This window comes from Chaetodon auriga, chromosome 1 (genome assembly GCF_051107435.1).
Source record: "Chaetodon auriga isolate fChaAug3 chromosome 1, fChaAug3.hap1, whole genome shotgun sequence".
Taxonomy (NCBI): Eukaryota; Metazoa; Chordata; class Actinopteri; order Chaetodontiformes; family Chaetodontidae; genus Chaetodon; species Chaetodon auriga.
In genome coordinates this window covers 5915001-5941639 of record NC_135074.1, presented here as the reverse complement: position 1 = coordinate 5941639, position 26639 = coordinate 5915001, and the positions used below count along the sequence as shown (strand labels likewise).

At 40.7% G+C, this 26639-nt stretch overlaps 1 protein-coding gene across 1 annotated transcript in view; it reads left to right on the top strand.

Annotated features, from left to right (window-relative positions):
• The first annotated feature begins 5360 nt into the window (after positions 1–5360).
• Positions 5361–26639, top strand: part of LOC143323213 (neural-cadherin) — a 305557-nt gene continuing 284278 nt past the window's right edge. Inside the window, exon 1 of the mRNA XM_076734978.1 lies at positions 5361–7014. Coding sequence (XP_076591093.1) covers positions 5901–7014 — 1114 coding nt within the window. The 5' untranslated portion in view covers positions 5361–5900. The remainder of the gene's footprint in view (positions 7015–26639) is intronic.

Sequence of the window (26639 nt, the reverse complement as noted above, 5' to 3'; positions counted from 1 at the left end):
TGGGTCTGCATGGATTTGAATGATACTCAGCGCAGTCTGTCAGTTGTCATGATAATGAATGGAAGATGACAGGTTCAGTGCCAACCATTCTCACTTTGCCGCTCACTGTCTTAGATGGCCAAACTTTATGACAAGGGCAGCCAAGGGATCTCTGAATGACAATATTGGTGGGCCAGACTCATAATTAGGAGGAAAAAAGTATGATGCCTTATTAGTAGATATCATGTTATAATGCTTGTGGACATACTTTAACTGTAAATGCTGTTTCAGAATTGTTGCTGAGATGCAACATAGACTCTAGTCATCATTGGTCAAGATGGGCAAAATGTGATGAATTAGTAACTACTTGTAACTTACTGAAGAAGTAATTACTTTGGTTATTGCTCATTTGCAAAATTAATGATTATTATTATTTTCTGTTTCTCCGCCCAGCTTCTGTATCTAACACATATAGAATTAAAATGTGTTTGCGTTTTTACGAGATGCTAACTGTTGATGGTATTCGCTGATCCAGGTGAGTCCTGCATGTTGGTTAACCAGCGGCTAATGCTGGCAAGCCTACTGAGAACACACAACGTGTAACAAATGCAACCTTGGAGTTGACAGAAGGTGTAATCCTTGTCTTTCTCTGACAGCAGCTGCCTCACCCCACCTACGGCCCTCCACACCAATCTAATGTCTGGGACGGTATGTTCACAAAGTGCAAACAGTCCCATGAGACTCACTTCAGGATAGAAACCAAGAATGTTCAAAATCTCAAAATGTTTTGTGGAGCCTGTACCTCTAATATAATTACTTTTAAGACTGTAATCCTTACCCTTTTTGATACTGAAAAAGTAATCACATTACTCCAACACATTACTAGGTAATGCCTAAATGTCTCAGACTGAAAATAACTACACTTACCTGTGAATCAAAACTGCCTAAATATAAAGGATCTGAGGTTTAGTGTCCCACATTTTGCAAATCTTCTAGAGATATAGTTATCCTGACAGTTAATTGTAAACACCAAGTAATGTCTGTTTATCTCAAGCCCAATACAGTATAGCTTATTCCTCTCTTAGATAGCAACTGTCCAAAAAATATTAAAAACACATGAATGAGCCATGGCATTGCACTGGGTGACATGTTCCTTCATTACCACAAACACAAGCACCAGACTCATTGCCACATACACCATCCCATCACCCAAAATGAAAATAGTCCTCAAACAATTATACTGTATTGTTTGCTAAAAGCTACAGTGTGCATCTGTTTTATGTGTTCATTTGAAGCCAAGGGGCTTGAGGCTGAGTGCCACAGAAGGATAGGAAAGTACTGAGAAATGGACTAACACATTGTTGGTTTTGGTCTTTTATTGGATTTGTTGACAGTCAGAAAACAATATTGAGTAAGTTTTGCTCTTTGCGCAAATAATAAATATGTGCTTTTCTATCTAAAATAAACCTATCTTTTGCTGTTGGCGACAAAGAATTTTTTGCAGTTTTTGGCTCACTGATAAAGCCAAGGAAGAGTAAACTCAGATGACAGGGAATCTTTTACACTTTACAGACAGTTCACATAATGGAGGTTTGGTTTAAAAGGTATCATTAGTTAATCTGTGTGTGTGTGTGTGTGTGTGTGGGGGGGGGGGTTGTGTGGTTGTGTGTGTGCGTGCGTGCGTGTGTATGTCTGTATGTTCATCTTTTTCTTGATTTTCTTGACAACTATTCATCTGGTCGTCTTCACACTTCACGGGTGTATTGCAGAGGAAGTATACTGTCGAGTGTGAGCTTTTGAGATCTATGGAACATATTTATTATGAGTGTGTTACCACCACCAGAAGTACACACTGTTCCACAGCAGAACATCATGCTTGGTACAGCTTGCTCTCAATCACTTGTTAAAGTACATTCAAGAGCAGACGAAGAAAGCCAGACTGGAGATGTCACATCGTAGCAAATTATGCTAAGTTTGCATATTTGTTTTGCAAATTCAAACATTTCAAGCGTTGCCAATGTAGCTTTCAGAGACAATGCTTTTGTTCCTGACAACAGCCTTGTTCCAAATAACTAAATAGCCATGTTGCAAATAGTGACTTGTGAGCAATGACAGCAGCCAGTTGACTATCTCATGCTATTAAGTTGAAAGCTGTTTTTGCTTGAAATGCCCATCCATACACCACGCCAAATGCCCATCCGTGGGCTTATTCACCGACATTGAATAGGGCTTTGGCTTTGCAGAGACCATAAATTGTTCATGTGAGCTTTTGCACCCAAATATATGTATTCTCCAGCATTGCTATGGGACACAACTATGTCATGGCAAGTGTATTGCTCAGGGACACAAAGAAGTTGAGTGTGCAGTTGTTTGGATAAGCGGTTTTCTAGAGGCCAAGTATTCAGCCAGTTCAGCCAGGTGCATTTTGAGTGGGTTCTATACTAGTGCTTTTGAAATATTGTACTTTAGATGGGTATTATGCTGTCCCTTTGTTTTTTTTTTTTTATGGTGCTCTTACTGTATTTGTGACACAGTATTTCTCCAGGTAGACTCGGTTACTCACACATAAACTCACTGTTGGTTTGACCGTGGTTTGAACATTGCTCTCACATACCAAATCTCCTTTACTGCTTAAGGAAAGTGGTCTGGCAGTCATATTGCTTTGCCCAGTGTCATTTCAATTCAGAGAATTCTCAAAAAAGTCCAGTTTAATAGCAAGTGTGTAACAGTGTTGTTTGTCATAAGATTTCAGTATGTGTGTCTTCAAGTGTCCATTGGTTTGTGGACTGGGATATGTAACTTTTCCAGAGATGTGATCAGCTGAAAAGCTGTCTGTACTGACAGTCTCAGTACTGCAATATGAATAAGCAAACTATTACGGAGGGTGCTTTATACATATTGAGTTTTATTTGAAATTCGACAAAGATGCACACATAAACAGATGAGAGGAAGAGATGATTCAGTCTGGTGCTCACTGGGCTATTGTCACTGTCACAGTGGGGAATATTATTCCACAGTCAGGCTTAACAGCTGACCAAATCTATATCTGTCTGTCACTCTCTTCTTCTCCCTCTGCTTCTTTTTGGTTCGAAAATTTGTTTATGACGATGCGCTTCATGTGACAGATATGATATTAAAGGGAAATATCAGTCTTTGCTCAGGCTTTATTTTCTTGTCTATTAATAGCTTGTAGAATTTGAAAAGGACAAAGGGCAAGTCCATTCAAAATAACATAGTACAGAACAAAACTGTACTGCACAATGCAATAAAACACAACATGGGGCATAAAGGTACGGCACAAACCTCTTGCACAAAGTCTATTATGTAGATAGGATCTTAGAATGATACTGGGTATACATCGAGTCATATTCATAAAAAGTCAATTGCTTTTCTTCAATTTATAATTCATTAATGAAGTAATTTTACTCGTCAGCAATGGTAAATTAATGTGCCAGTGAGATATAAAAATCAAACAACCTGACTTGTCACCCTTCAAATTTATTTTATATAGTTATCTATTAAAGTCAAATAACTTGTGCAGGAAAAAAAAAAAACAAAACAACTTGCAATGGCTAAAGAAGTATTCACCATTTCCTTAAAAGTTTCTATACTATACTGTAAAGATACTCAGTTGCAAGTTAAAGTTTTGCATTCAAATTACACTTAAATACTTCTTAATTTTTAGACAAAATACAGAAGTTTTATCACAAGGTGGAGCTAATTTTAACCGCTTCATACACTGTTGAGTTACTTAGTAATGCATCATCATATATTTTGTAGGTAAAATCTAATTATAAGAAATCTAATTAAAATCTAGTTAAGTAGAAATATCTCAAAATTGTACAGAAATACAATAATAAATGTACTTATTTCCTTTCCTCCAATGAAGACTTGATAATAATGAATTCTTTATCATTGTACCTTCAAAGGTGCACTGTCAGACATAATGTTTTTATCCCTAAATGTACCAGCTCCCTGGACAGAAAAACAAAAAATGTCTGACAGTTATCTGTTTTCTTAAATATAAATGGTGCAATTAATAACGGTAATTTAACGATTACTTATAACAATAACAGTCTGGTATTTTTTAACAAGGGCTAAAAAATCAACTTGTGGGCAACGGTGATTAGTAAATAGTAATGATATGATTTCAAACTGGCTAGTATGGTTCTTCATTTTAAGAAAAGAAAATTGAGCAGGTAAAGCTGCATTAAAATGGTTACAGCTCTCTGATGGATTTTAAGTCAGCATGAAATTCAATCAAGGCCACAAGCTGCATGTACAACATTTATTCTTCATTTGTATTAATATGTGTTGTACAGAAGCATTTGATGGATGCCTGAAGTGCATACCGATGAAATTCTACATCAAGGTAATTGTGCAGTCTTTTACCACATCATTCTGTGTAGCAATATTTGGACAAACTTGAAATTGGTGATTTCCTAATTGCATGTATCCCTTGACATTGAAACTAGTTCATTCACATCTCAAACACTGCAGAGTGAATACCTTCATGAGCTGATTTTAAATGTAATGCTAAACACAGAAGGACATTGACTCCCACGAAAAACAAAAACAGAACCAATAAACAAACTTTGACTGGATATACGAACACAGTTTGGGTGTAAAGCTGGAAACTTATGTTATTCAAGGACTGCTGATTTGAAACTTTAAAACTGCACAGGTTGCACTGTTTTAGGGAGTAGGAGTTCAAACAGCAGAAGAGCACAACAAGCGCTCAGACGACTGGTGCTTTGAATGAGATAATGACCATGAAGCCTGCTTTGGATCCACAGTCTCAGCTTTTTAGCAGGGATCCACATGGAAAGATTTTGGGTCTGGTCCATTTATATCTACATGCAGGGAGGAAAAATGAAAGTGAAAGCTGATATAAGAAAGTGAATAGCTGTTGTATTAATGATGAGACCCTTCTTCATTTTGCTGGGGACTTGTCTGAAACTTTCACAGACCCCTGTGGAGCAAAAACTCTGACAGAAAACAGAGTCAATGATGAACATGTTAAGGCAATCCTGTGTGACACAAAGACAGCTCTGGGGTCGTTCAGATCCTGTTTGGAGCTGTAAGTCTTTATTTTCTCTTTGCCCCCCTCGGAGGCGTTTTAAAATGATCGATTTTTACATTATTTTAATCCAATGTCTTGACGTGTTATTGGAAACAGGAGTGATGGATCTGGACGTGCAAGACTGGACATTGATCACTGTTTCCCTTAGGATCGCACGAACACACACAAACAGACGGGCGCGCACACACGCACAGTTACGCGCTATTGCCTGTGACAGTGTGGGTGTTTGTGCACGAGCACGAGTTGATTCGACTCGCGGCTCCTTTGCTGAGAAGTTCATTTCCGATGAGAGAATCCGTGACCGCAGCATCCCTCTGGTACAGATGCAATGCGCTGGATGCTTTGGCAATGCATGCGTAACACTGCCGCTTCTGTGTGACATCCTCATGATGAACCACGGCTCATCAGTACATCTGAGTGGCAAATAAAACTGATTTCCTCATGATAAGAGGTCTGATGCAGCTCGAAAGCAAGCCGTTGTATGGCTGCGCACACTTCGCAGCAACTCAAACGCAAAATGGATTAAGTGCAATCGCCGTGTGAGATCGGTCGAGAGCGACGCACGCAAAAGACAGCGAGGAAGGGAACGGAGGTAAGCGCGCACTCGAGCTGTAAGAAGCATTTTTTTCTGCGACGCGCACAGAGAGGCAGCTCTGCTGGTTAGACAGCAAACAGAGGAGAGCAGGAGAGGAGGAGGACGCACGACACAAACCCATAAAGTTCTCCTGCGCCGAGATGAAGTATGGTGCCAACAAATATCTGCGTTCCAATTTAATGGAAGTTTTGGATCATAAAGGGAAAGACGAGAAATATCCCCAAGGAACAAGTGCACCCATGGATGTCGGTGTGGCACGAGCGCTGTAGTGCAGCGGAGGCAATGAGATATTCAGTCATGATTTGGGTCGCGTTTTTACCCTTTTTGGTTTCGTGCGCTCTCGGGAATGGGACCGTGGAGCAGGTGCCATTTTTTCACGGTCATGTGTTTGAGAACTCGTCTCCGGGCTCCCGGGTCAATGGACTGAGTGTCCCGTTAAAGCGGCTCAACTCGCAGAGGTTGTGCGGTGCTGGGGAGTCCGGCTCAGCGGCAACACATTTCAAACTCATTGGAGATGGGAACGAAAATTTCCGTGTCTTTGCGCACCATAAACGGGGGCATATTTTGTTGAAGACCTCGGGGATTCTGGACCGAGAGGAACGGGCTGAATACGCACTGGGTCTTGGTTTGTGTTGCGGGCAATGCGCGGGACTCTCCAGCGAAGAGGAACAGTCTCCGGTAGTCGATGAGGTGGCGTCCATCAAAGTGGACGTCCTGGACACTAACGACCACCAGCCCACTTTCCCCGGTGCTGATGTGAAACTGAGCCTGGATGATGCCACTGCGCTCCGCACGTCGATCTACACGGTCACCGCGCGGGACGATGACAGCGGCAAGAACGCGGAGCTCATCTACTTCGCTCTGCCAAAAAACGGGAGTTTCTATGCGGTGCCCAAAACCGGAGACATCCTCCTGGTGGACTCCATCCTTGGTCTGGATGAACCGATCAAGTTTAAAGTGTTCGCCCGGGACCGGGGGTGGCCACCTCGCACGAGCCAGAGCGTTGCTGTTGAGATCAATCCACGGCAGTGGCCCGTGGCACCCACGCTGAACCCCCATCAGGGGAAACGGAAACCTAAGTCGCAAATCAAAGTACCAGAGCGGAGGTCCAGGTCAGTGCTGGAATCAGACAGCCCCGTTTTCATCAACGTGTCTGAGGATGCAGGGATCGGTTCAGTGGTGATGAACCTGAACCCGGTCAGGTTTCAGTCGGCAGCGTTTGAGCTGGTGGAGCCCGACGCGGAGAGCTCACCGGTCAGCGTGAGCCGGGACAGCGGGGATATAGTCATATCACGGAAACTGGACAGAGAGACCGAGCCTCTTGTGGAGATCACCGTCAAAGTTCAGGATAAAAGAGGTGAGCAAAAGACCGAACACGCATGAGCGACCCGGTGTGCCTCTGTGTGTGACAGAGTGTGTGTGAAGGAGAGAGAGAGAGAGAGAGAGAGAGAGAGAGAGAGAGAGAGAAAGGGAGAGTGAGCGACAATGTGACGGGTAGTGAGCGCGTTACTTGTCTCGTGTACTTTCCCTGCGAGGATCGTTGGGCAATACACAAACAAATGTGTCACAAATCTCAATAGCAACATATTCTCTTCTGTTATCGTTTTATGTTTGTGTGTCTTTTTGTTGAATTCGTCACATTGTATTATGTGCGTAAATACTCACGGAGACGGAGCGTCCCTCTACAAAAAGCCTCATTCCTCATTCTCATCAGTTGCGATGATATTGTTATAAACATTGTTCAATGTAAATGGAGTGATATTAGTGAGACAGTGAAGCCTGAGGCCAATATGTACAACTTTATTCTCTCAGAGGATGAAATACTGCGAGGTTTACTGTTGCTGCAAAGCGAATTTTCTTCCCTACTGCTTTTCCAAAGGTGTTCCAAAAGTTCTTGGACCCTAGTTTGGATTCCACTGATCAAGATACAGTATATGCTTGCTATAGTTATAAAGAGGAGAACGCAAGAACAAGTGTTCTATTGTGATGAGTTATACCTTATTAATGATAGTGAAATTTGTCCTCACTGGGACATTTTATCTGAAAAAATATTTTCTACTGTGAACAAAAATATAAAGAGAACAGGCATAAGCTATGGACAACAAACACAGGTAAATCTTACTGATGGAAATTTGAATGCACGGAGATAACATGGTGAGATCCTGAGGCCCATTGTCTGCTGTTCATCCATTGCCATCACTTCATGGTGCAGCATAATAATGCACAGCCTCATTTTCCAAGTATCTGTACATAAATTCCCGGAAGCTGAAAACATCACAGCTCTTGTATGGGCTGCACACTCACCAGACATATCACCCATTGAGCATGTTTGGGATGCTCTGATCAACGTGCACCAATTACTGCAGATGTCCAGCAGCTTCGCACAATCAGTGAAGAGGAGTGGACCAACACTTCTTAGGCCACAATCAACAACCTGATCAATGAGAAAATCCATAGTTTAGTGCCTAATGAATGATTTTTTGAAGAAAAAAAAGCTGCACAATTTAAAGTGGCCTTTAATTGCGACCTGCTCAAAGCACACCTGTGCAATCATGCTGTTTAATCAGCATCTTGATATGCTACAGCTTGAATTATCCAGCAAAAGAGAAGTGCTCACTAACACAGATTTGAACACATTTGTTATTCAGAATTTGAGAGAAATCAGCACTTTGTGTACTCGGAAAAAGTATTTTATTTCAATTCCAAGCATTTATTTTTTGTTCAGTGCGTTTAGAAGCGGGGTCAGTAGGCAGCCACTGTGTTCAGCAGAATGAGATCACTGGCTCGGTGGAAAGTCATGCAGGGATGAGTGAGGAAACCCAAATGAGTGGGTGAAGACTCCGCACATATATTGTAGGCCTCAGCTCTGGTGCAGTTCTAATCCAAGATCCTATTGCTGGGGTTAGTGTCACCCTGACTGCTAACCACTGAGACACTTTCTTATCCCACTTTACAACATCAGTATTCCCAGCCGGCCTCACATCCATGCACTAACCAATCCTGCTTAGACTCTGAGATCAGAAGAGATCAGACCTGCCCAGGGGAGTCTGGCTGTAAGCAGTGTCAGAGTGCTCAGTGTTTACAATAAAGGTTAAACTGAGTGACATTCATCAGAGTTGATGATGATTCATGTGCTTAGATGAATTAGGGCAGCGCGAATGTGTCTGCGGCTGCTGCCAGCAGCAACAGATGCTGGGATGTCGGGGGAGAAGCGCGATGCGTAACGGCCACTGTACCAACAGGTTAATTATCACCTGCAGTGCAAGAGCAGAGAGACAGAGAGAGAGTTAACATGCAGGCACATTCACATTAATAAATGCATATGTGAAGGGATGAAACACTGGGCTAATTGGCTGTGACAGTGAGCACCACAGACTAGAATATAGAGAGCAAAAACAATATGTATCCTCTAGAAAAAGCCTAGTATTGACTTTGAACTTGGCTTAATCAACCTGTCTGTCTGTCTGTCTGTCTGCCTGTCTGTCTGATGAATGCAGAAGAATTCCATTAAGACCAGTTAACAACATTTGACTGGGGGAGTGACCCAATCAATGAGACCTATTGGTCTGGGTAATCTAAACTATCCTGATACAGAAAAGAAGCTGAGCCTGCTCTTGGCACACAGTGCTAATTTACACTCGCAGTAATTGCATGCAATGTTGGCTATTTGTCACAATCGTTTCCTTCTTAAACACATTAATATTGATGGGAAAAAACTGTATACTATCAGTGTCAAATGTGACACTTTACCTTACTGTTGCAGTATTACAGCATCCTCTTAGGGTTCCTTTATAGAGCACCAGAAGACGTAGCTTACGCTCAGCTACTCTTTGATTTGAAGGAGGCACTCAGGTGGGACTTTTGCATCCACATTCACCCAAGTTGCGTTATTGTAGACAGTTCAATTTTATTTATTTATTTTTTATTTCTCCAGCCGATGAAATGCATTAGTATAGAATGTTTTTCCCTGCACTGTGTCAAAAGTTAAGCTAGTTTAATCTTTTCTGACAGACTGCATTATTATGTTTTTTGTTTTTTAAATAAATGAGCTGGAATCAAACAACACAGGAGACAGCTCAAATAATAACATTCTTGTCAAGAATGAATTGTCAGGATAATGTTGGCGAAGTAACAAAACAAAACAAGGTTTTCTTGTTAGTTTTAAAAGATGTAAATACTACGCGTGAGAGGCAGTGACAGAAGTGTCGCCTACATTTTAATGAAAAACTTTCGTGCAGGAGGTGCATTTTAATGTGTAATCCAGCTAAATCCAACCAGATTCAATAAGGATGGGCTGTATAGTAAGTGTAAAATGGCTTAGTGTATATGAAGATTAAATACACGTCACATATTGTTGCTTCTGTGGCCAAATCCCTGTCTGACCACTGCTGGTTTGTGTGACAGACTCTTCAATGTGCCATGGGTGCATCTATATCTGAACTGTGATGTGTTTTGCTTATTGCATGTTATTACAAATTTTAAAGTGGAGGATCAGTGTAAATGATTCCTAAATGGATGGGTTTAAAGAAAAGCCCAAAAGCCTAGCCTTTTATGTGTTTGATAGGAGGGCAAAACAGGGGACAGTGGGTTGAAATACGTTTCCATGACCTAAGTGTTTACTGCGTTATGCCGAAAGACGACAAGTTTTCATTTCCGGGCTTAGTGGTGGGCAGTGGGGGGCGAGCCCAGCTCAGCTCGGTGTCTCAAGCGTGAGGAACATAGCTTCCGTTCGGTTGTCAGTGGCTCGGTTGAAGTCTTTTAATCCGTTTGGAGTGGAGAGTCCTGATGGAGCCTCGACCTCCCTCCATCTGCTCACATTATCCCTGTAATCCCATCTCATTCTCTCTGTCTGTCTCGCTTTCCCTCCCTCTCTCTCTCTCTTGCTCTCTTACTTTTTCGTTCTTATTTTCACTCGCACTCCAGGGATTTATTTTGAGTGGAGGCACGGTTTAACACAGCGAAAGAGAGAGAGCTTCTGAAACGATTCTTCGAGGGACGAGTGTGTGTGTGTGTGTGTGAGAGTGCGTGTGTATGTGTGTGTGAGGCTAGAAATGTTATATATCGGGAACTAAGATCATTTCTTGTCTGCTTTTGTGGCCCGCTCCACAAGTGCTGCTGAGCCTCAGCAGTGCTGGAGTTTAGTATGTGTTTAGTTGTATCAGTTCACATGCGCGCATTGTGCAGACTCGCCTTCCATTGGGGGGCAAACTGTGCAATTTTAGTGTGAAGAGTCGTTGTGGTGGTGAGTTGGTGAGTTATGGTCAAGGTTAGGCATGAAGTGGCAGTGGTTTGAATAAGGGGAAATCTCCAGAGACTGAATAGAAGTCAGTACTATGTCCTTAGTGACAAAAATGAACTTGCCTGTGTGCACAATGAAACGCCACACAGGGGTTCCTTGTCCTTTGCTTTCGCCAGTGTTTCTTTTGAATGCACAGATAGTACAACTCTCTGCTTTCTTTTATTTTCCTAACATAGACCTGTGTGTATTTGTGCACATCTCGCCTGTGTTATCCCAAACAATTCATTTTCACAAGTCATTTAATAATGAGCTTGCACCTGAAAGTGAGTGCCCTATTCATTGTTCTCTCTCTCCCTCTAAAACAGCCAGTCTGACACTGTACTTTGACTGCGTCGACTCCTGCTGTCATGATATTTAATGACCTGACTAATTAGGTGAATTAGTTAAATGATTAATTTGGTTAGTCACACACAAGTCTTTTGTCTATCTTCACAGCTTTTCCTCTTGAAAAAGCCAGCTACCACTGCATCGAAAAGACGAGAGACTTGTCCTCTCAGCTAATGATTGCAGTGCACTTCTTGTTGACAAAGTCACTCTTCTGGACACATGTTCTCCTGAATGTTAGTCAAATGTTTTCTTCCATTTTAGTTGGATTTTGGCTGCCAACTCCTGAAATCCTGTCGCTTGTTTGACCAATGCTGGGTGTCAAGCCTCCACTTTTTTGGTGCCTTATGTGACCGTATCAAAGATGGTTAAGCTGGAATTGAATGCCTGATAAGATCTGTGGTTGACAGAGTTCTTGTATGTGTGCTTGTATTCAGACAAAGTTTAATATTTGAGAAGTGTGGCCTCTGCTGCTGAATGAATGAATGGTCTTTGAAGGAAGGTATTAAAAGAAAATCGTTATTGGAGATTTGCAAATGATGCCAGACCAACAGCTGACTCTCTTCATTTCTCATTAACATTTGTGTCAAAGTGGAACATGCATGTGAGCCGCTGAGAGTCAATCACATTGACTAGTGAACCAAAATAATAAGCTGAATGCAGTGCAGAACAACTGGGGTGTTCTCAGTGGGATCAGCAGTATTAGCAAACAGGAAGCCATTTCTTCAGTGTTAATATCAAAGATCGTGTTTGTCAGAGTTGTTCCAAATTGCTGCAGTATTTCTACACAGCCATGTGACACTCCTCAGAGATCTGTTACAAATCATTTACGCATTATTTGCAAGTGATGTGAAGCGTATTTTGAAATCCAGTTTGAGCCGTCAGACTGCACCATCAGTGTAGAGAATGATTCAGTTCAGTTGTGCCTATTTATACAACCATGTTTTTTTTTTAAAGAAATGAAATAAATAATTAGATTTTCTATTACCTTACTTACTTTCCCCAGTTCAGCTGAAGTGTTTTTCAGAGAATTCCAGTTGCTGGTGTATGCGTGCGTGTTCTAGTTTGCATGGGATTTTAGTTCATGAAGAGAAACAGCTGGCTTTAATCGGGACAACTGGTTGAGCTCACAAAGATCTCTGCCCCTCACTACTAAACACTGAACTCCTCAGTCATGGAATGGTATTTGACATCTCAAACACACACACTGGTGCACCCTGGTGCACACACATACTGTACATTCAGCAGCAAAATACAACATTGTGCTTATTGCCAAATTACTATTCCATATCCAGACAGACGGCAGTGAGGGAAGCCTGTTGGCTGCATATGTTACTTGTCTTTTGTTTATTGAGATGAAACAGAGTCGGTACCCATTTGTTCTTTCAAAGAGCAGAAATAGCACTTACTTGGTTGTCTATGCACACACACGTATGCATACCCATTTGAGTAGACACGCGCGGTTTGCCACATTAACCCACACAAACCCAATGTAAAGACACTTGGATGTGTTTTTTGGCTCATTTCATTGCATTGCATTTATTTTCCCGTCTTCAAAAATAACACACTGACACAAATACACACGCTCAGCACACACAAAGCTCAGCTCATCCAGAGAGAGGCTGTGGTTTCATCAAAGAGTTTCACCCTGGCTAAACTGCATCTCAAGGCAGACTTTCACTGATTCCCTAACCACTTGCTTTCTTTTCCCCTTTACTCTCTTCAGTGCCCAATAATTCTTGCTTTTGTTTTTTTTCTCCGTTGTTTTGTGTCTTTTATGTAAATGGTTCATTAAGAAACATAAAAATTTAAAAGCCTGCACACTGCCATCACTGCAATTATTTAGCTTCCAGAGGCATTTCCAATTGCTCTTTTCATTTGCTTCATTTTCTGCGCCTCTGATGGTTGGTGCAGAGCCTGCAGAGAAACACACAGTCAATTTGAGTTTCCTTAGCTCACATTCACATTGCTGACTCCAAGTCTTTCACCAATGGGTTGCCAACTGCAGTTTGTAGAAATCCCAATTCTCAGCTTCAGATACTGTCGAATGTGCTGTGGAATTGCTGGTTTTTACTGGCACAGCTCTCTGGTTGAATGGCTGATAGAGACTTACTGTATGATCTGCTGTGAGCACAGAGAGGAAAGAAAAACACTGTAACTCTTACTGTGGTACTCGTAAATGAGATGAACAGCAGCTGCCTTTGACTGAGTTTGTTAAGATGAAGGGGTAGTTAAAGGTGTAGCATTTTAGATTTTAAGCATTAGGAAAGCTACATTTTCTGTGGAAAATGAACGTATGCTAAGTGCAGCAATTGAACAGTTGAAGGAAACTATATGAAACACTTTCGATGCCTTTAACATGTTAAGCAGTCTGACCTTTTGAAATGTCTTTGTATGACAGTAAAAGCTGAAGTTGAAGACATTAAAGGAGATAAAGTTGTATCTGAGGTCAAACCATTGAACGTCGCTGAAGTGTTTAAACATTGAAATGCTGAAAAGAGTTATTGTAAGTATGCCTGATGAATAACGTTTAGGCATCAGCTGACACTCAAAAACTGAGAGGATGAAGTTAGGATAAAGGATAAAGTAAGTAATAAAAGGAACCAGTCCAGTAAAAGTTTTGTCAGGGATTAGTATGAGTTCAGTTTAAAGGTGTTAAAAAAAATCAAATGCATCATTTTTGTGTCATATGACGTTGAAATGTATGTGATGATCATACCAAAGTGACTTGTAGTCCTATTACACACCCGGGACATTGTGATTTTATTTCTCTTAAGTCTTATTATACAGTCTGTTACTTCCCCATCACCTCTGTTATTAAAATTATTATTATTGTTGTTATTATTAATACTATTATTATAATAATAATTATTATTATATTAAGTTATTCAATGGACTTCCACCATCTGTCATTGCCAGAAACTCGTAGCGCTTCAGCATCATTTGTTCAGGGAGAACAGCGCCTTCTTCCTGTTTTGTGACACTGACCACTCCAAATCCGAATGCACTGCAGAGGCCAGGAGAGACTGCCAACATCTGACTTTTAAAGCTTTTCATTGTTTAATGTCAGATACAGCATGAGCACCCAGGTGCGTCATTAGCCATTTCAGTTTCTCACCTTTCAAAAATCACCCTTTTAAAGTACTGCTTTTCATTATAGGGACCTTGTTTTGTTCCCTGACAAAAGAAGCCTTTTAAGGTTTGAAAAGCTAAAACAGTCATCCAATGGCCACAAACCAAAGATCAGAGGAACAGATTATTATTTCCGTTTGGCTTACCTCTCTTACACTTAACAATTTTTCTGTTAGCATGTTGCATTTATTTAATTAATGTGCGTGAACTGTATATCTGTGGTGATAAAATAAACACAGCTGTTTAAGTGTCGACAAAATTGCTGGGCTTTTCCAAACTGAAATATCTGAGCTGTGGGCGGCACTAAAATTGAAGATGCTAGGTTAAGGATCTCATGCTAATTCAGAACTGCCCGGAACTCTGTCATACAACAGCATCAGTTTTAAACGTTAGCTAAAATTTGGTTTGAGGTTTGAGTATGAACAAGACAAGGAGTTTCCAGTCATGCGAGCAGCTCTGTAAGGCTGCACTGAGGCACAGCAGTGCTTTGACCTGCATGCCATCGTCAGCATGCTAATATTTGCTAATTATCGTTAACACAAAGCACAGCTGAAGCTGATGAGAATGTCATTCATTTTTGGTTTGGTCATAAATCAAAGCATTGGACAAAGTAAACTACTGATGTGATGTTGGTGGTAGATGAAAAGTCAGGACCAAGTTATTATGATTAATGCTCTGGGAAACATGGACGTCTGTAACCAACTTCTATCCAATCCATCATGCGAATGTAGTGATACTCTATGTAATAATTGAAAATTGCTATTGCTAGAGGAAAAGTCAGGGAACCACCAAAGTCAGTAGGACAAGTACTCTGAGGACCAACACTTTGTCGTCCAAACATTTCAGTCTGTCAGCCACACTGTCATCCCCAGAGCGGGTGTGAAACACTTGTCATCGTACGCCTGGAACTGAACCCACATCACCAGATTTGAAGAGAAATGTAACACACATCCTTACCCGAAACTTCACAATGTTACCTTCCTCTGCTCAATATTAGTATCAGAGAGCTACTTCAATTTATGTATCTTTCATTCACAGGGAGGAAATGGATAGCACTCACATTTTTCTGCACACGTTTAACACAAATTTCCATTTTAAGATATTCTCAGTTTAGGGAACAGTTTAAGGAACCAGGTAACATTATGCACAAAGTGAGCACTTATTGCACATGATGCATCAAGAACCAGGTTGAGCTGACTGTACATGTACTGGCATGAAAAGTTTATTTTACTGTGAACAACTGAGTAAACAATGACCTGATTTCCAAACAGCAAGCGAAAGATAACACATTTCCTTAATATTAAGCAAGATTACTTTTTATTTCCATTGTTTGCAGTTTTAAAATAACAAAAAGTAGAAAAGGGCACAAAGGAAAAGTTTGTGCTCCCTATATTGTCAGTACCTAGTAACATGGCAGCTATGACAGCCAGGGAGTCTTTCAGTTCTTGTTTGGGGGATTTTCACCCATTCCTCCTTTTAAAAGGCTTCTAGTTCCATGAGACTGTAGGGCTGTCTCGTGTACGCTGGTCTTTTGAGGTCTATTCATAGACTTTGGATGATGCTTAGGGACTTTAAGGACCATGGCCATGGTGTGTTTAGAATCATTATCCTCTTGTTGAGGCCATCCTCTTTGCATCTTCAGCTTTTTTACAATTGTGTGATGTTTGATTGCAGAATTTGCTGGTATTTAATTGAATCCATTCTTCCCTCTAAGAGTGAAATGTTCACTGTGCCACTGGCTGCAACTCAAACCCAATGCATAATCAATCCACCCCCACGCTTGACAGTTGAAGATGTGTTCTTTTTATGAAAGCCTGCACCCGTCAGTCCACAGGACTTGTTTCTAAATCAGGCTTGTTCAGATATTCCTTTGCAAACATCTGACACTGAATATTGTGGTGAGGATGCAGGAGAGGTTTTCTTCTGATGACTCTTCCATGAAGGTCAAATTTGTGCAGGTGTGCACAGTAGAACAGTGCTCCACTGCTTCAGAGTCTGCTAAATCTTCATAAATGTATTTTGCAGTCAAACAAGGGTTTTGATTTGCCTTTCTAGCAGTCCTACCAGCAGAAAAGTTTCCTGCTCTCCCTGACCTCCGCTTGACCTCCACTTTTTCCTGTTAACTACCATCTCTTAATTACATTACAAACTGAAGAAACAGCTACCTGAAAATGAATTACTATCTTCTTTTAGCCTTCTCCTGCTTTGTGGGCATCAGTCATTTTAATTTTCAGAGTGCTAGGCAGCTGCTTTGAGGAGCCCATGGCTGCTGATTGTTGGGACAAGGTTTGAGGAGTCAGAGTATTTATAAAGCTTTGAGAATTGCATCACCTGAGCTCAAAACTCTTGGGGTGCCCAAACCTTTGTAAGGTGCTCTTTCCTTTTTTCACTGTACTAAACAAAAATAATAAACTAATTTTGCTGAAAATGTTGAAGAGGAGGTTTCATTTCAATGCCTGTGGGAGATCAGTCCAGTTTCTGCTCACTTAAGTGTTCACAGTTACAGACATTTTGTCCAACTGACAAACTTTTGCATGCCACTGTACACCTGGGAAAACATTTTGTCAATGCAGTATGATTGAAGATCAGGAAGTCAAGCCATAGCCAATGTCCTAATGCTGGAAACCAACATGAACACACGGATGAACAGGCTAGTAAGACGACCTAACTGGTGTTGTGATGATCAAGGACAGGGCCTGGCTACTAAAGAAATACAATTTGATGTCTATAACTGCAGCCCTGGAGGCTGCTGTACAAAGGCTTTCAGCGCTGGCAGCCAGACAGACGAGATGTACCAGAGAGGCAGAGGCTGAAGCGACAAATGGCACAGGTCTGGTTTAAAAAAAAAATGAAAGGGATGTATGTGGGTTGGCCTGTTCAACTACAGTAAAAGAGATGAAAAAAATATCACCAGTTTGAGCAGTCCGCCATAGGGTGTTAACCATACTGTAAACACTGAATGTTAAATTCTAAATAATAAATCACTGGGATAAAACAGGCTGAAGTAATTGAATTTTGGAAACTGTCTAGAAAATGTTGAAACTATTATTTTATTACAAGATAAGCTCTAAATTACTGCACATAATGTGTCTGTCTAAATCATTTTTTAAGAATTAACCCTATCAGCACATGGAATACAGCATTTTCCACTTTTTCTTTGCCACTGTCACAAAGTAACTTATTTTTGAGTTTTTTTTATTTATGCTCCTTAACACAATTCTAAACCAACACCATGGTTTCCAACCACCTGCCGTACAGTATCAAACCAAGGGCCACACCACCAAACGCTGAACGTGATTGGTGACAGGAGAGGTGTGAGAAAGACTCATCACATAAGACCAGTGCTCTGTGCCTAACAGCGCTGAAAACAGATGACTGCAGGCGCCCAGAACAGGAAGCAGTCACTGTCACGGTAGCAGGCATCTCAACAGCAGGTCACAAACACCAAGAGCTGGACAGCAGCACAGCCTTCACACCTGCTGCATAAAGAAACCAGCAGCACTGACACCTTGCAGTAGCTCAGATTAATTTAACTATCTGTCTGTCTGTCTGGTGACAGACAAGTATGCAAATTCTTGATATTAATGACTTGATTACAAGTTCAGTTCCATGGGAGGACAGGCAAAGCTGGACAGAAATACATGCAATCCTGGTTCCCAGTGTTAATGTGTGAGCCCATTTGCATCATTACATCTTCCAAAAAAAATCATGAATAATTCATTGTAGTTGGCAGCAACAATTTGCGCCAAGATCAATTCTAATTTCTGACTAATAAATTTTTAGCCTTGCGCTCACCGTTTTAATGGAATTTCGACTGTTTTACAATTTTACCTCTGTTCCTTTATGCCGTGCTTCTGCCATTGAGTTATGGCCCATCGTCTAATTATTTTAATGCCAGTATCATCAGCTATGTTGCTATTTCATAATCAACATATTTTAACATTAGTGGGTTGTTGAAACTGCAGTGCTTGATTTACTGTGACCTTCATCATATTACTTAAATGTCATTATTATAAATGCAAAGCAGTAAGATAGACGTGAGAGTGTTGTGCCTGAAGTTATTAATACCAAATCCATATTATCATGTTGCTCCTGAAGTTTTTAACATCTGTTTTGTCCGTGTCCCATTCCCACCATCTCTCATTTAAACGGTTTTGTAGAATTATGTGTTTGTATCTATGTAAACGTTTAATTATTAATTTAAGAACATCTGTAATTCTTAGTAACTCAATATGTGAAGCTGGTAATTTCTATGATTACAGTTAGCTGAGGTGACAGGGCATATAAATAAGAGCCAACAGAGTAGAGTGTAGAAAATAGAGTAATAATTGGTGTAATCGAATATAGCTAATAAAAGCTATTGTAAAGTGGGTGATGGGTAAGAACCAATCTAGGCGGGCTCTACTCCTTTGTTTGCAGACCCAGTGCCTATATAATAGGTCAGTGATTTGAAAAACTGGAAGATTAATTTCAATATATCACAGCCTGTCATAGTATATGGATTCATGGACGCTTATACCTTAAGTGTGGAGAGAAATTCAGAGATGAATGGGGCCAGTACTGCATGGAGGCCAGCTTTTTTGAATGTTGATCATTTATTTATTTATTTATTTTTCCCCCCCCACAGTGGAAGTCTTTGACAGATTGAATGAATGCTCCCGCTCAGAGCATCTCAGATCTGAATATGAATAACTTAAGCAAACCTTGACAGACAGGCCACCGAGATAAGATATTGCAAACATTGATTTCTATCAGGCCAACTATTGTTAATTGCATGATAAAGCCTCGGTATGGGAAATACTTTCTCAGAACACAACAATCAAAAGGAAATTAAACAACTGAAAATGTCCCCATTCATTTCTGTCACATGTTGTTATCAAGGTGTTTGGTTGTCATTACTGTGATAACAGATTGTTTTTTTGTTTTTTTTTCATATCTAGCAGTACAATTCCCATTGAACATGCAGTGTGTGCCAGCACTGGCATTGAGAATAAGAAAAGAAATCAAGCGGGAATGCGGCAGTTGGAAATATACAGAATATCAGAATGCTGCTTCATCATTTTGACCAAATGTAGAAATTGATACCTTCATGAATTACTATTATAACAGCCTCATACACAGGTAATACATATATGTTAACCAATAATAATCTAATGTAATACAATCCAACAACAAACCTCTTTATGAGAATTGCTTCACTTTTGTCATAACTGAATGCTTCCATCTCCTTGTTCCACTTGACACCATCTGGCCTTGCTAGAAGAATAGTGTGGGCTGAGGACAATTTTGTCTTTGATTGGTTGATTAAAACCTTGCTAGAGAAGATGGTCAAGAGCTCTCTGGTCAAGGTTGGCTGGATTAACCAAAAGATTGCTTTCAGGGATCAGATAATTGTAAAAAAATAAAATAAAATAAAAAACTAAAAAAAATGCAGTATTTCAGTCAGGATCACTTTAATCAAAGTATATTTATTAATACAGCATACATTAATACAGCATATGTTACATTTGGCGGTGTGGCTCTGTTCTGGGACCTCCCTGCTCTTTCACGCGGTTGCATGAAAAGCCTGAAGCAAAGAGAGCTTCTCTCTGCTCTTCCATATGCCTACTTGGAACAGCCATAAGCAGGGTAAGAAGCAGCAAAGATCCCCAAGGGAACAGAACAGAGCGGGCATCAATGACACAAATGACATTGATAAACTCAGACATGGCATAAAGGTGGGGCTGGGGTGGAGGTGGGTTTTAAACGTCTTGCAGAGGAAGCAGCAAAGGGTAAGCAAGCTATGACAGCTTAAAAAGAGAGCACTGCTTGAGATGTGGCAAGAAGGCACGATACAGAGTCAGCTGAGCCATCAGCCAATGAGCTTGACCTCCGTGGCCTGCCTGAACTTGTGCTATGCTTGATTTGGTTTCAAAAGAGATTTACCTGAATGTAAGAAGATTTTAAAAAAACAATCAATCACCTGTTTACTCTGGTACAAATTAACAAAAATACTCCTATTTGGCAGCATTTACACAAAGGTTTGGTTGCATTACGAACACCAACTTCTTAATTTATCAAGACAACATGTCACATGACAACAGTCTTTCCTTGAACTGATCAGACATTTTGAGGTGTAAAAACACATCCTTAATGGGAAATCTAATGTAACCAGCATCAGAGGGAGTAGAGTACATCACTAACCGCCAATATTTGGTTCATATATTCTTATTGCACCGTGAACAAATTGCTCCAAGGTTTCTTCGAAAACCCTCTGAGTCTGACCACCCTCTCAGCAAAGTGTTGGTCAGTGTCCGGGGCTTTCATTTCTCCAAACAAATGCAGCTAAGGAGAAAATGGCTGGAGGGTTCAAAATAACTTGAAACCAACTTGGCGTGATATGCCCTAAGAGACTTAGTTACATCACCAGTGTGGATTTCGTATTTTTCTTATTCTATTTTTTTTTAAGAGTAGAGTTTTAAAGACTTACTGAAGGCCACGTGACAAACCTCCCTGTTCATAAAAAGAGTTTGGTGGTGTATCCCAAGAGCCTGAATCACTCACTCAAGTATTTATCAAAAAAAAAAAACCCTACATCATTAAAAGAAATTGGACGTTAATATGTCGATAACCTTTTTTTTTTCCATGCCTCCTACTCCTCGGTGAAGGTCATCTGCCATGCTTAAGTCCTGTAGCCTCAGAAGCTGCTCCCTCGTTGAAGTGTGCAATGCTGTTATATGAGTAGCCTATTTATTTGTGTGTGGGCAGAGGCCACAGGGTAGCTTCCACATGTCTAGCCTTTCTGCCGGCTTTTGCTGCAGCGGGATCAATTAATGTCTGCGTGTGTGTGCGTAATTGTGAGTGTGTGTGGGAGGGTCAGTACACACGTGTTTGGATGAAACGAGTGTATGAGAGTGTGTGTGCGTGTTGTTACACCACCCCTGTCTTCTCCACTGCCCTGCAGCGCCTCCTCTAATATGCTGAGCACACAGGAGAGGTCCTTTTTGCTCTTCTTCCTCTTGGTACTTCTGTCTTTTTTTCCTCATGTGTCTCATAGACACATGTACAATCATACTGACTTTTTTTTTTTTTTTCCTTTTCTCGCATGATGTAAAACACGATTTAAGTGTTCCCTTTCCATCTTGTATCATTGTGTGTTTGCATGTGCCGTGGCCACATACACACTTCCTACTGTACACTCCAAGACCATCAAAAAGCACAAGCACAGACGCCATCTGATTTGTTTTCCACACATCATCCCCCAAATCTCCTTTTCTGATCTTTTCCCTTTCTTCCTTCTACTCTTTTCTCCCTATTGTTTCATGCACTGACTTCCATTCTTTGCTACAATCTATCTCTGCTGAAATCCACAGCAGCTGTATTTTTTATCATGTTCCCATTTTTCCCTTTCTGATCCTTCTCACTCCCCTTTCTTCCAACCACATTACATTTTTCCACAGTCATTGATATAAGGCAACATTATTCACCTTTCCTTCACTTATTCTTTCAGCGTCACTATTTTTTCAGGGGAGACTCATTTTTTTTCCCTCTCTCTTTCTCTCTCTCTTGCTCATGCTATCAATGTGAGTGATTGTGCAATCCTGCGGCATGTTAAAGACATGAGGAGACTGTCAAAGAGATCAATAGACAGTGTCTGAATATATGGGGCACACCATTGCTCACACACACACATTCAAGCACACAAGTACATGTCAGAAAGCATCCTGGCAGTCACACATTTAGGCGAACAAATGCATTCAATGATGCATGCGTTTCACCTTTGTAAAATAGAAAAATTAAATACAATTTAGATAAGAATGTTAAAAATTCCCAGGTCGTCAAATACTGACACTTCGTCACGTCCTTTGGCATATCATATAGACTGCATGAGGTACCCGGTAGTATCTGTATGAGACTTTCATCTAACTCTACTGCAAACCCATCCACGGCAATATTGAAACGCTCACAGCAAGGTGACGTAATATAAAGAGTCAAAGAGAGGTCAAGGTAGAGTGGTAGGTGACACAGAGGACTTTAGCTAAAGATACTCGAGTTTGGGTCCTGTTTGAAATAAAAGTGAAGTAGTTTTGGTGCCTAAAATGAACCAAACTGTCAGTGTTTCACAGCACCTTACATGTGTTACAAAGGCTTTCTGGCAGGAAGGCTTTGTGTGTCACACAAAGATGCTAAAGGGTACCTTGTGCGTGTGACAAAGCGGCATCCATAGTTGACAGCCTGAGAATGAAAATGTGTCAGAAATACACTCACACATACAAGACATTTGTATGGGTCGCCAAGACAGGATCAGTGATTGGTGTTCTTCACTGCAATTGATTTTCTGTCTGAACCAGAGGAAGTCAGTTCATCCGATTAAAGACAGACAAGTTGAGAATCAGAGATCGGAAACCACTTGTTCCTCCACTGTCACCCCCCCCCCCCCCCCTCTCTCTCTCTCTCTCACACACACACACACACACACACACACACACACTTACAACAATGTCTTACAAATGCCTGATCTCTTATCAATCCACTACAGTAGTGGCCACTGTGGAGCTGGCATCATGTTCGATGTTGTTTGTCAGGTCGTCCATCAGCTTGAGGCAGCTCCAGCACGGAGGGTAGAGTGCAGCAGCAAATCAGTTAAATTAGACCTCTGTAATGGCCGCATCTGCAAGAGCACTCTTGATTTATACTTTCTAAATTTAGCTGACATTCTTATCCAGTGTGGTTTTCAGGGAGCTTCTACTGCTATAATAGTAACAATACATGAAAGCAGCAGAGAAGATGCAAAGGTCAGAGCTGTAGCTGTCTTGCAGTATTACAGTGACGACACCGAGACTGCATTCAGGGACAAAGTGCGGGGAAAGAAAATAAAAAAAAGAGGAGTCAGGAGGGAGGTATGAGTCCCTGAATGTAGTTACAATAAGCATGTAAATTATTAATGACATATTATGAGCTAAAGGTTTACATCCCATCCTAGCACTGTTCCAGCAATGGGATTTTTACAATCATTCCTTGTGAAGGGGGAGCAGGATGAGTAGAGGGACAGTTTTGGGAGGAAGGTCTGTGGCCACAAACGTCCATCTCCTCTCAGGTTCTGTACCACTCTGCACTCTGCTGCTCGCATGGCACAGCTCTGTGCAGATGAAATGACTTATCTGTCACGTACTAACAGGTTTTATTTTTCTTTATACCCATTTTGGAATGTTCCATGACTCACTTTGAACTTGCCTGCAGGGGAGGCAACAAAGGGCAGCAATTGAGCAGCACAGTGTCATTTTGGTGTCAAGAGTTGCAGGACATGTGCATGTGTCAGCAATATTTGAAAAACGTGAAAATTTAACGAAAACCCACATGCCAGGTGTGCTTTTCCAGACTGATCAGAGTTGGGGTGGGAGACCAGCCAATGGCGTAAAAAAGGTGATTGATCACTGCTTTTGCTGTCATTATTTTCTTCATATATTATTTCAAACATTTAAAGGACTTGTGCTTGTATAACATGCATTCTAAGATCAGTGCTATTTGACAGCAATGAAGACGTGGGAACTTTTATTTCATCTTAAGTAAATATACATAGTCATGGTGTGATTGCTGTTCAGAGCAGAACTGCTTGTTGAGCTTCAAAGCTCACTCCAGATCCTCACTGAACAGCTGGGAGAACACAGAGAGACAACCAAAAGGACAATCACCTCTGGGTTTGATGATGAAAAGTAAGTGAAAAGGAGTGAAAAGAGAAGGAGATGAGGTAAGTCATTAGTCAGAGATTTAGTGTCCCAGGAATTACGCCCATTTTGGCTGATCTTGCACCTCACAGTTTACATCTAATGCCAACATCCAGTGCCAGTGCAGGAAGTAGTACTGTACGTCCTTCATGTTTAGCAAGCAGAAAGTAAGGGTGTGGAGGTCGGAGTGGTGGATGAGTGTGTTGCCTGTCTGACTTTCGTGCACAAGATCAGAGTTTGCATCCTGTCACAGATCATCAGCCTTCACCTATTGTTTTACATATTGTTAGATCTATAGTTATTATTATTAACATTCAAAGTCATCGAATGTCAGTGTTCTTATCTGTAAATTATGTTGAAATATCTGTGGACAATGTGTTCTTTGTTTTTTGTTTTTAAATGATTTTTATTGAGTAAGTATTGAGTATTTATTCAGTAAATGATACATCTGAAGAGAGTTACATTTTAATTTTTCTGTATATCTCAGTGTAAACATAAAAAAAAAAAAAAAAAAAACAGAAAGAAAGAGCGGGTTGCATCAGTTGTTTGTTTGCTGCCTGCGTCTCTGTAAGTTCAGCAGATAAGCCCACTGTTCCTGAACCAGTCACAGTGTAGAGGGTCATATCCAGGGGGTCGGTGGAGTGGGGTGTAGGTGTAGAATCATGGGGACATTTCAATAGCAGGGAGTTTATTGACATGATCAAGTAATGGTTTCCAGTGTGAATAAAACTTTTCGGGGCGGCCTCTAAGGTTGAATTTGATTTTCTCCAGCTTCAATAGAAATAATAGGTCGTGTAGCCCGGATTTGAAGGAAGGTGGCTGGAAGGATTTCCATAAGAGAAGAATTTTTCTATGTGCAATCAAGGAAGCAAGAGCTATAACATTGTCCTGCATAGATGTGGTTACAAGTTCATCAGGAGGCACCCCAAAAATAGCTATCTGTGGCAAAGGATTAACGGAAATAACTAGGATGTCAGAAATAGAAATAAAAATAAAAATGATTGCCAAATAGTTAGACAATTTCGAGCATGTCCGACAATGTGTTCTTTTTGTGTCTGCGTGTGGCTCAGTTACACATCGTGCTCCTGGCGGGTAAATAACCAACAATCAGTCATCATGCCTGTTTACATCATTAATTTTTGACTGTGCATGGCAAAATACAAGTAATCAAACTTAAAGGTCAGTTCACTCATGTTCATTTACATGTAAAAGGCAAACAGTGGGTTTGCAAGGCAACTTGCTCCTTAACCAGATGTTCTTAATATAAAACTAGTTGTTCAGTACCACTCATACACTTACCACTACATTATAAAAATATATGAAACATATTTTCATAAATTATTATAATAAACTAATATAATAAAAATATTATTTTTATATTACAGACCAGGTTGAAGCACTGCAAACTGATCTACAATCTAAGATATACTTGGATTTCAATACAAGATGACAAGTAGCAGATCTGGTTTGTCAGTTTTCTAAAGGTGTCTCACAGCTGATGGCCCCCCCCCCCATCTATACGTACTCCCAAACTTTAGACCATAGACAAAACTATCAATGAAATCCTGCAGTGAATTACCAGAATCAGAGTCTGTTTGCAAAGCTAATTTCACCTCCGATACGCTAGTTGAATATGAAGGGAACTCCTGAGTAACTTTTGCAAATGTATTGACATTTCTTTAGCTCAACAGAGGGAATAATGCTTGCTCAAACTGCCTCAGCGATGCTGTTCTTGCAATTTTAGATCTGGTTTTGTTTCCCTTTCATTTCAACAAAACAGTGCAGAGAAAAAGGTTTATACTGTACTTTCTTCTCCAATACTGAAGCGTACTAAACACACTCCGTGATGTTAACACATTACCTGTATTTCACCAGGCGGAAAGAGAAAGGCACAGGCAGTGTCATACAGGATGCAGAGACATGTCATAAAGAATAAAAGGACAGTGCACTGACAATAAGTGAGAGGTAATGCAGCAAAGTACTTTTGCAAGTTGGGAAGCTGAGGACTATTGAGAGATTTCTGTTGTAAAATATGTCCTCAAAAGACTACTCCAGCTTTTGAATATCAAATAGTCACACTTTCAAAGTGGAGCTGAATAGTGTGGAACTTGCTGCTTCTTGGGCAATAGCAGCCTTTGTTAGCTTGATTTCACAGTAGTTACAATGGATTCAAATGGCAACCATGAGTCACTTAAAATGTATCAAAATGTATTAAAACATCATGGTACCAGATTATCTATGATACCACTACTTTTTACCCGCTTTGAGAGAGTGTACCACCAAGAAAAAAAGCTTTGTGAGCAAATGTCCTGAGACAAAACCTGTTCAGGACGTCGTGACGCGCCCTCCAACAGCCATAGGAATTATGATTCTTGTTGATTAGGAGCAAAGAAGGTACATACTGTAGTGTGACATTGTTGTAGAACCACAGAGTGCACAGAGGGAAGAGGTTGGGGTGATTGGATAATCCAACAAGATATTGGACTTTGATGCAGGAGACATTCTGTTTCCTACCAACAGTCA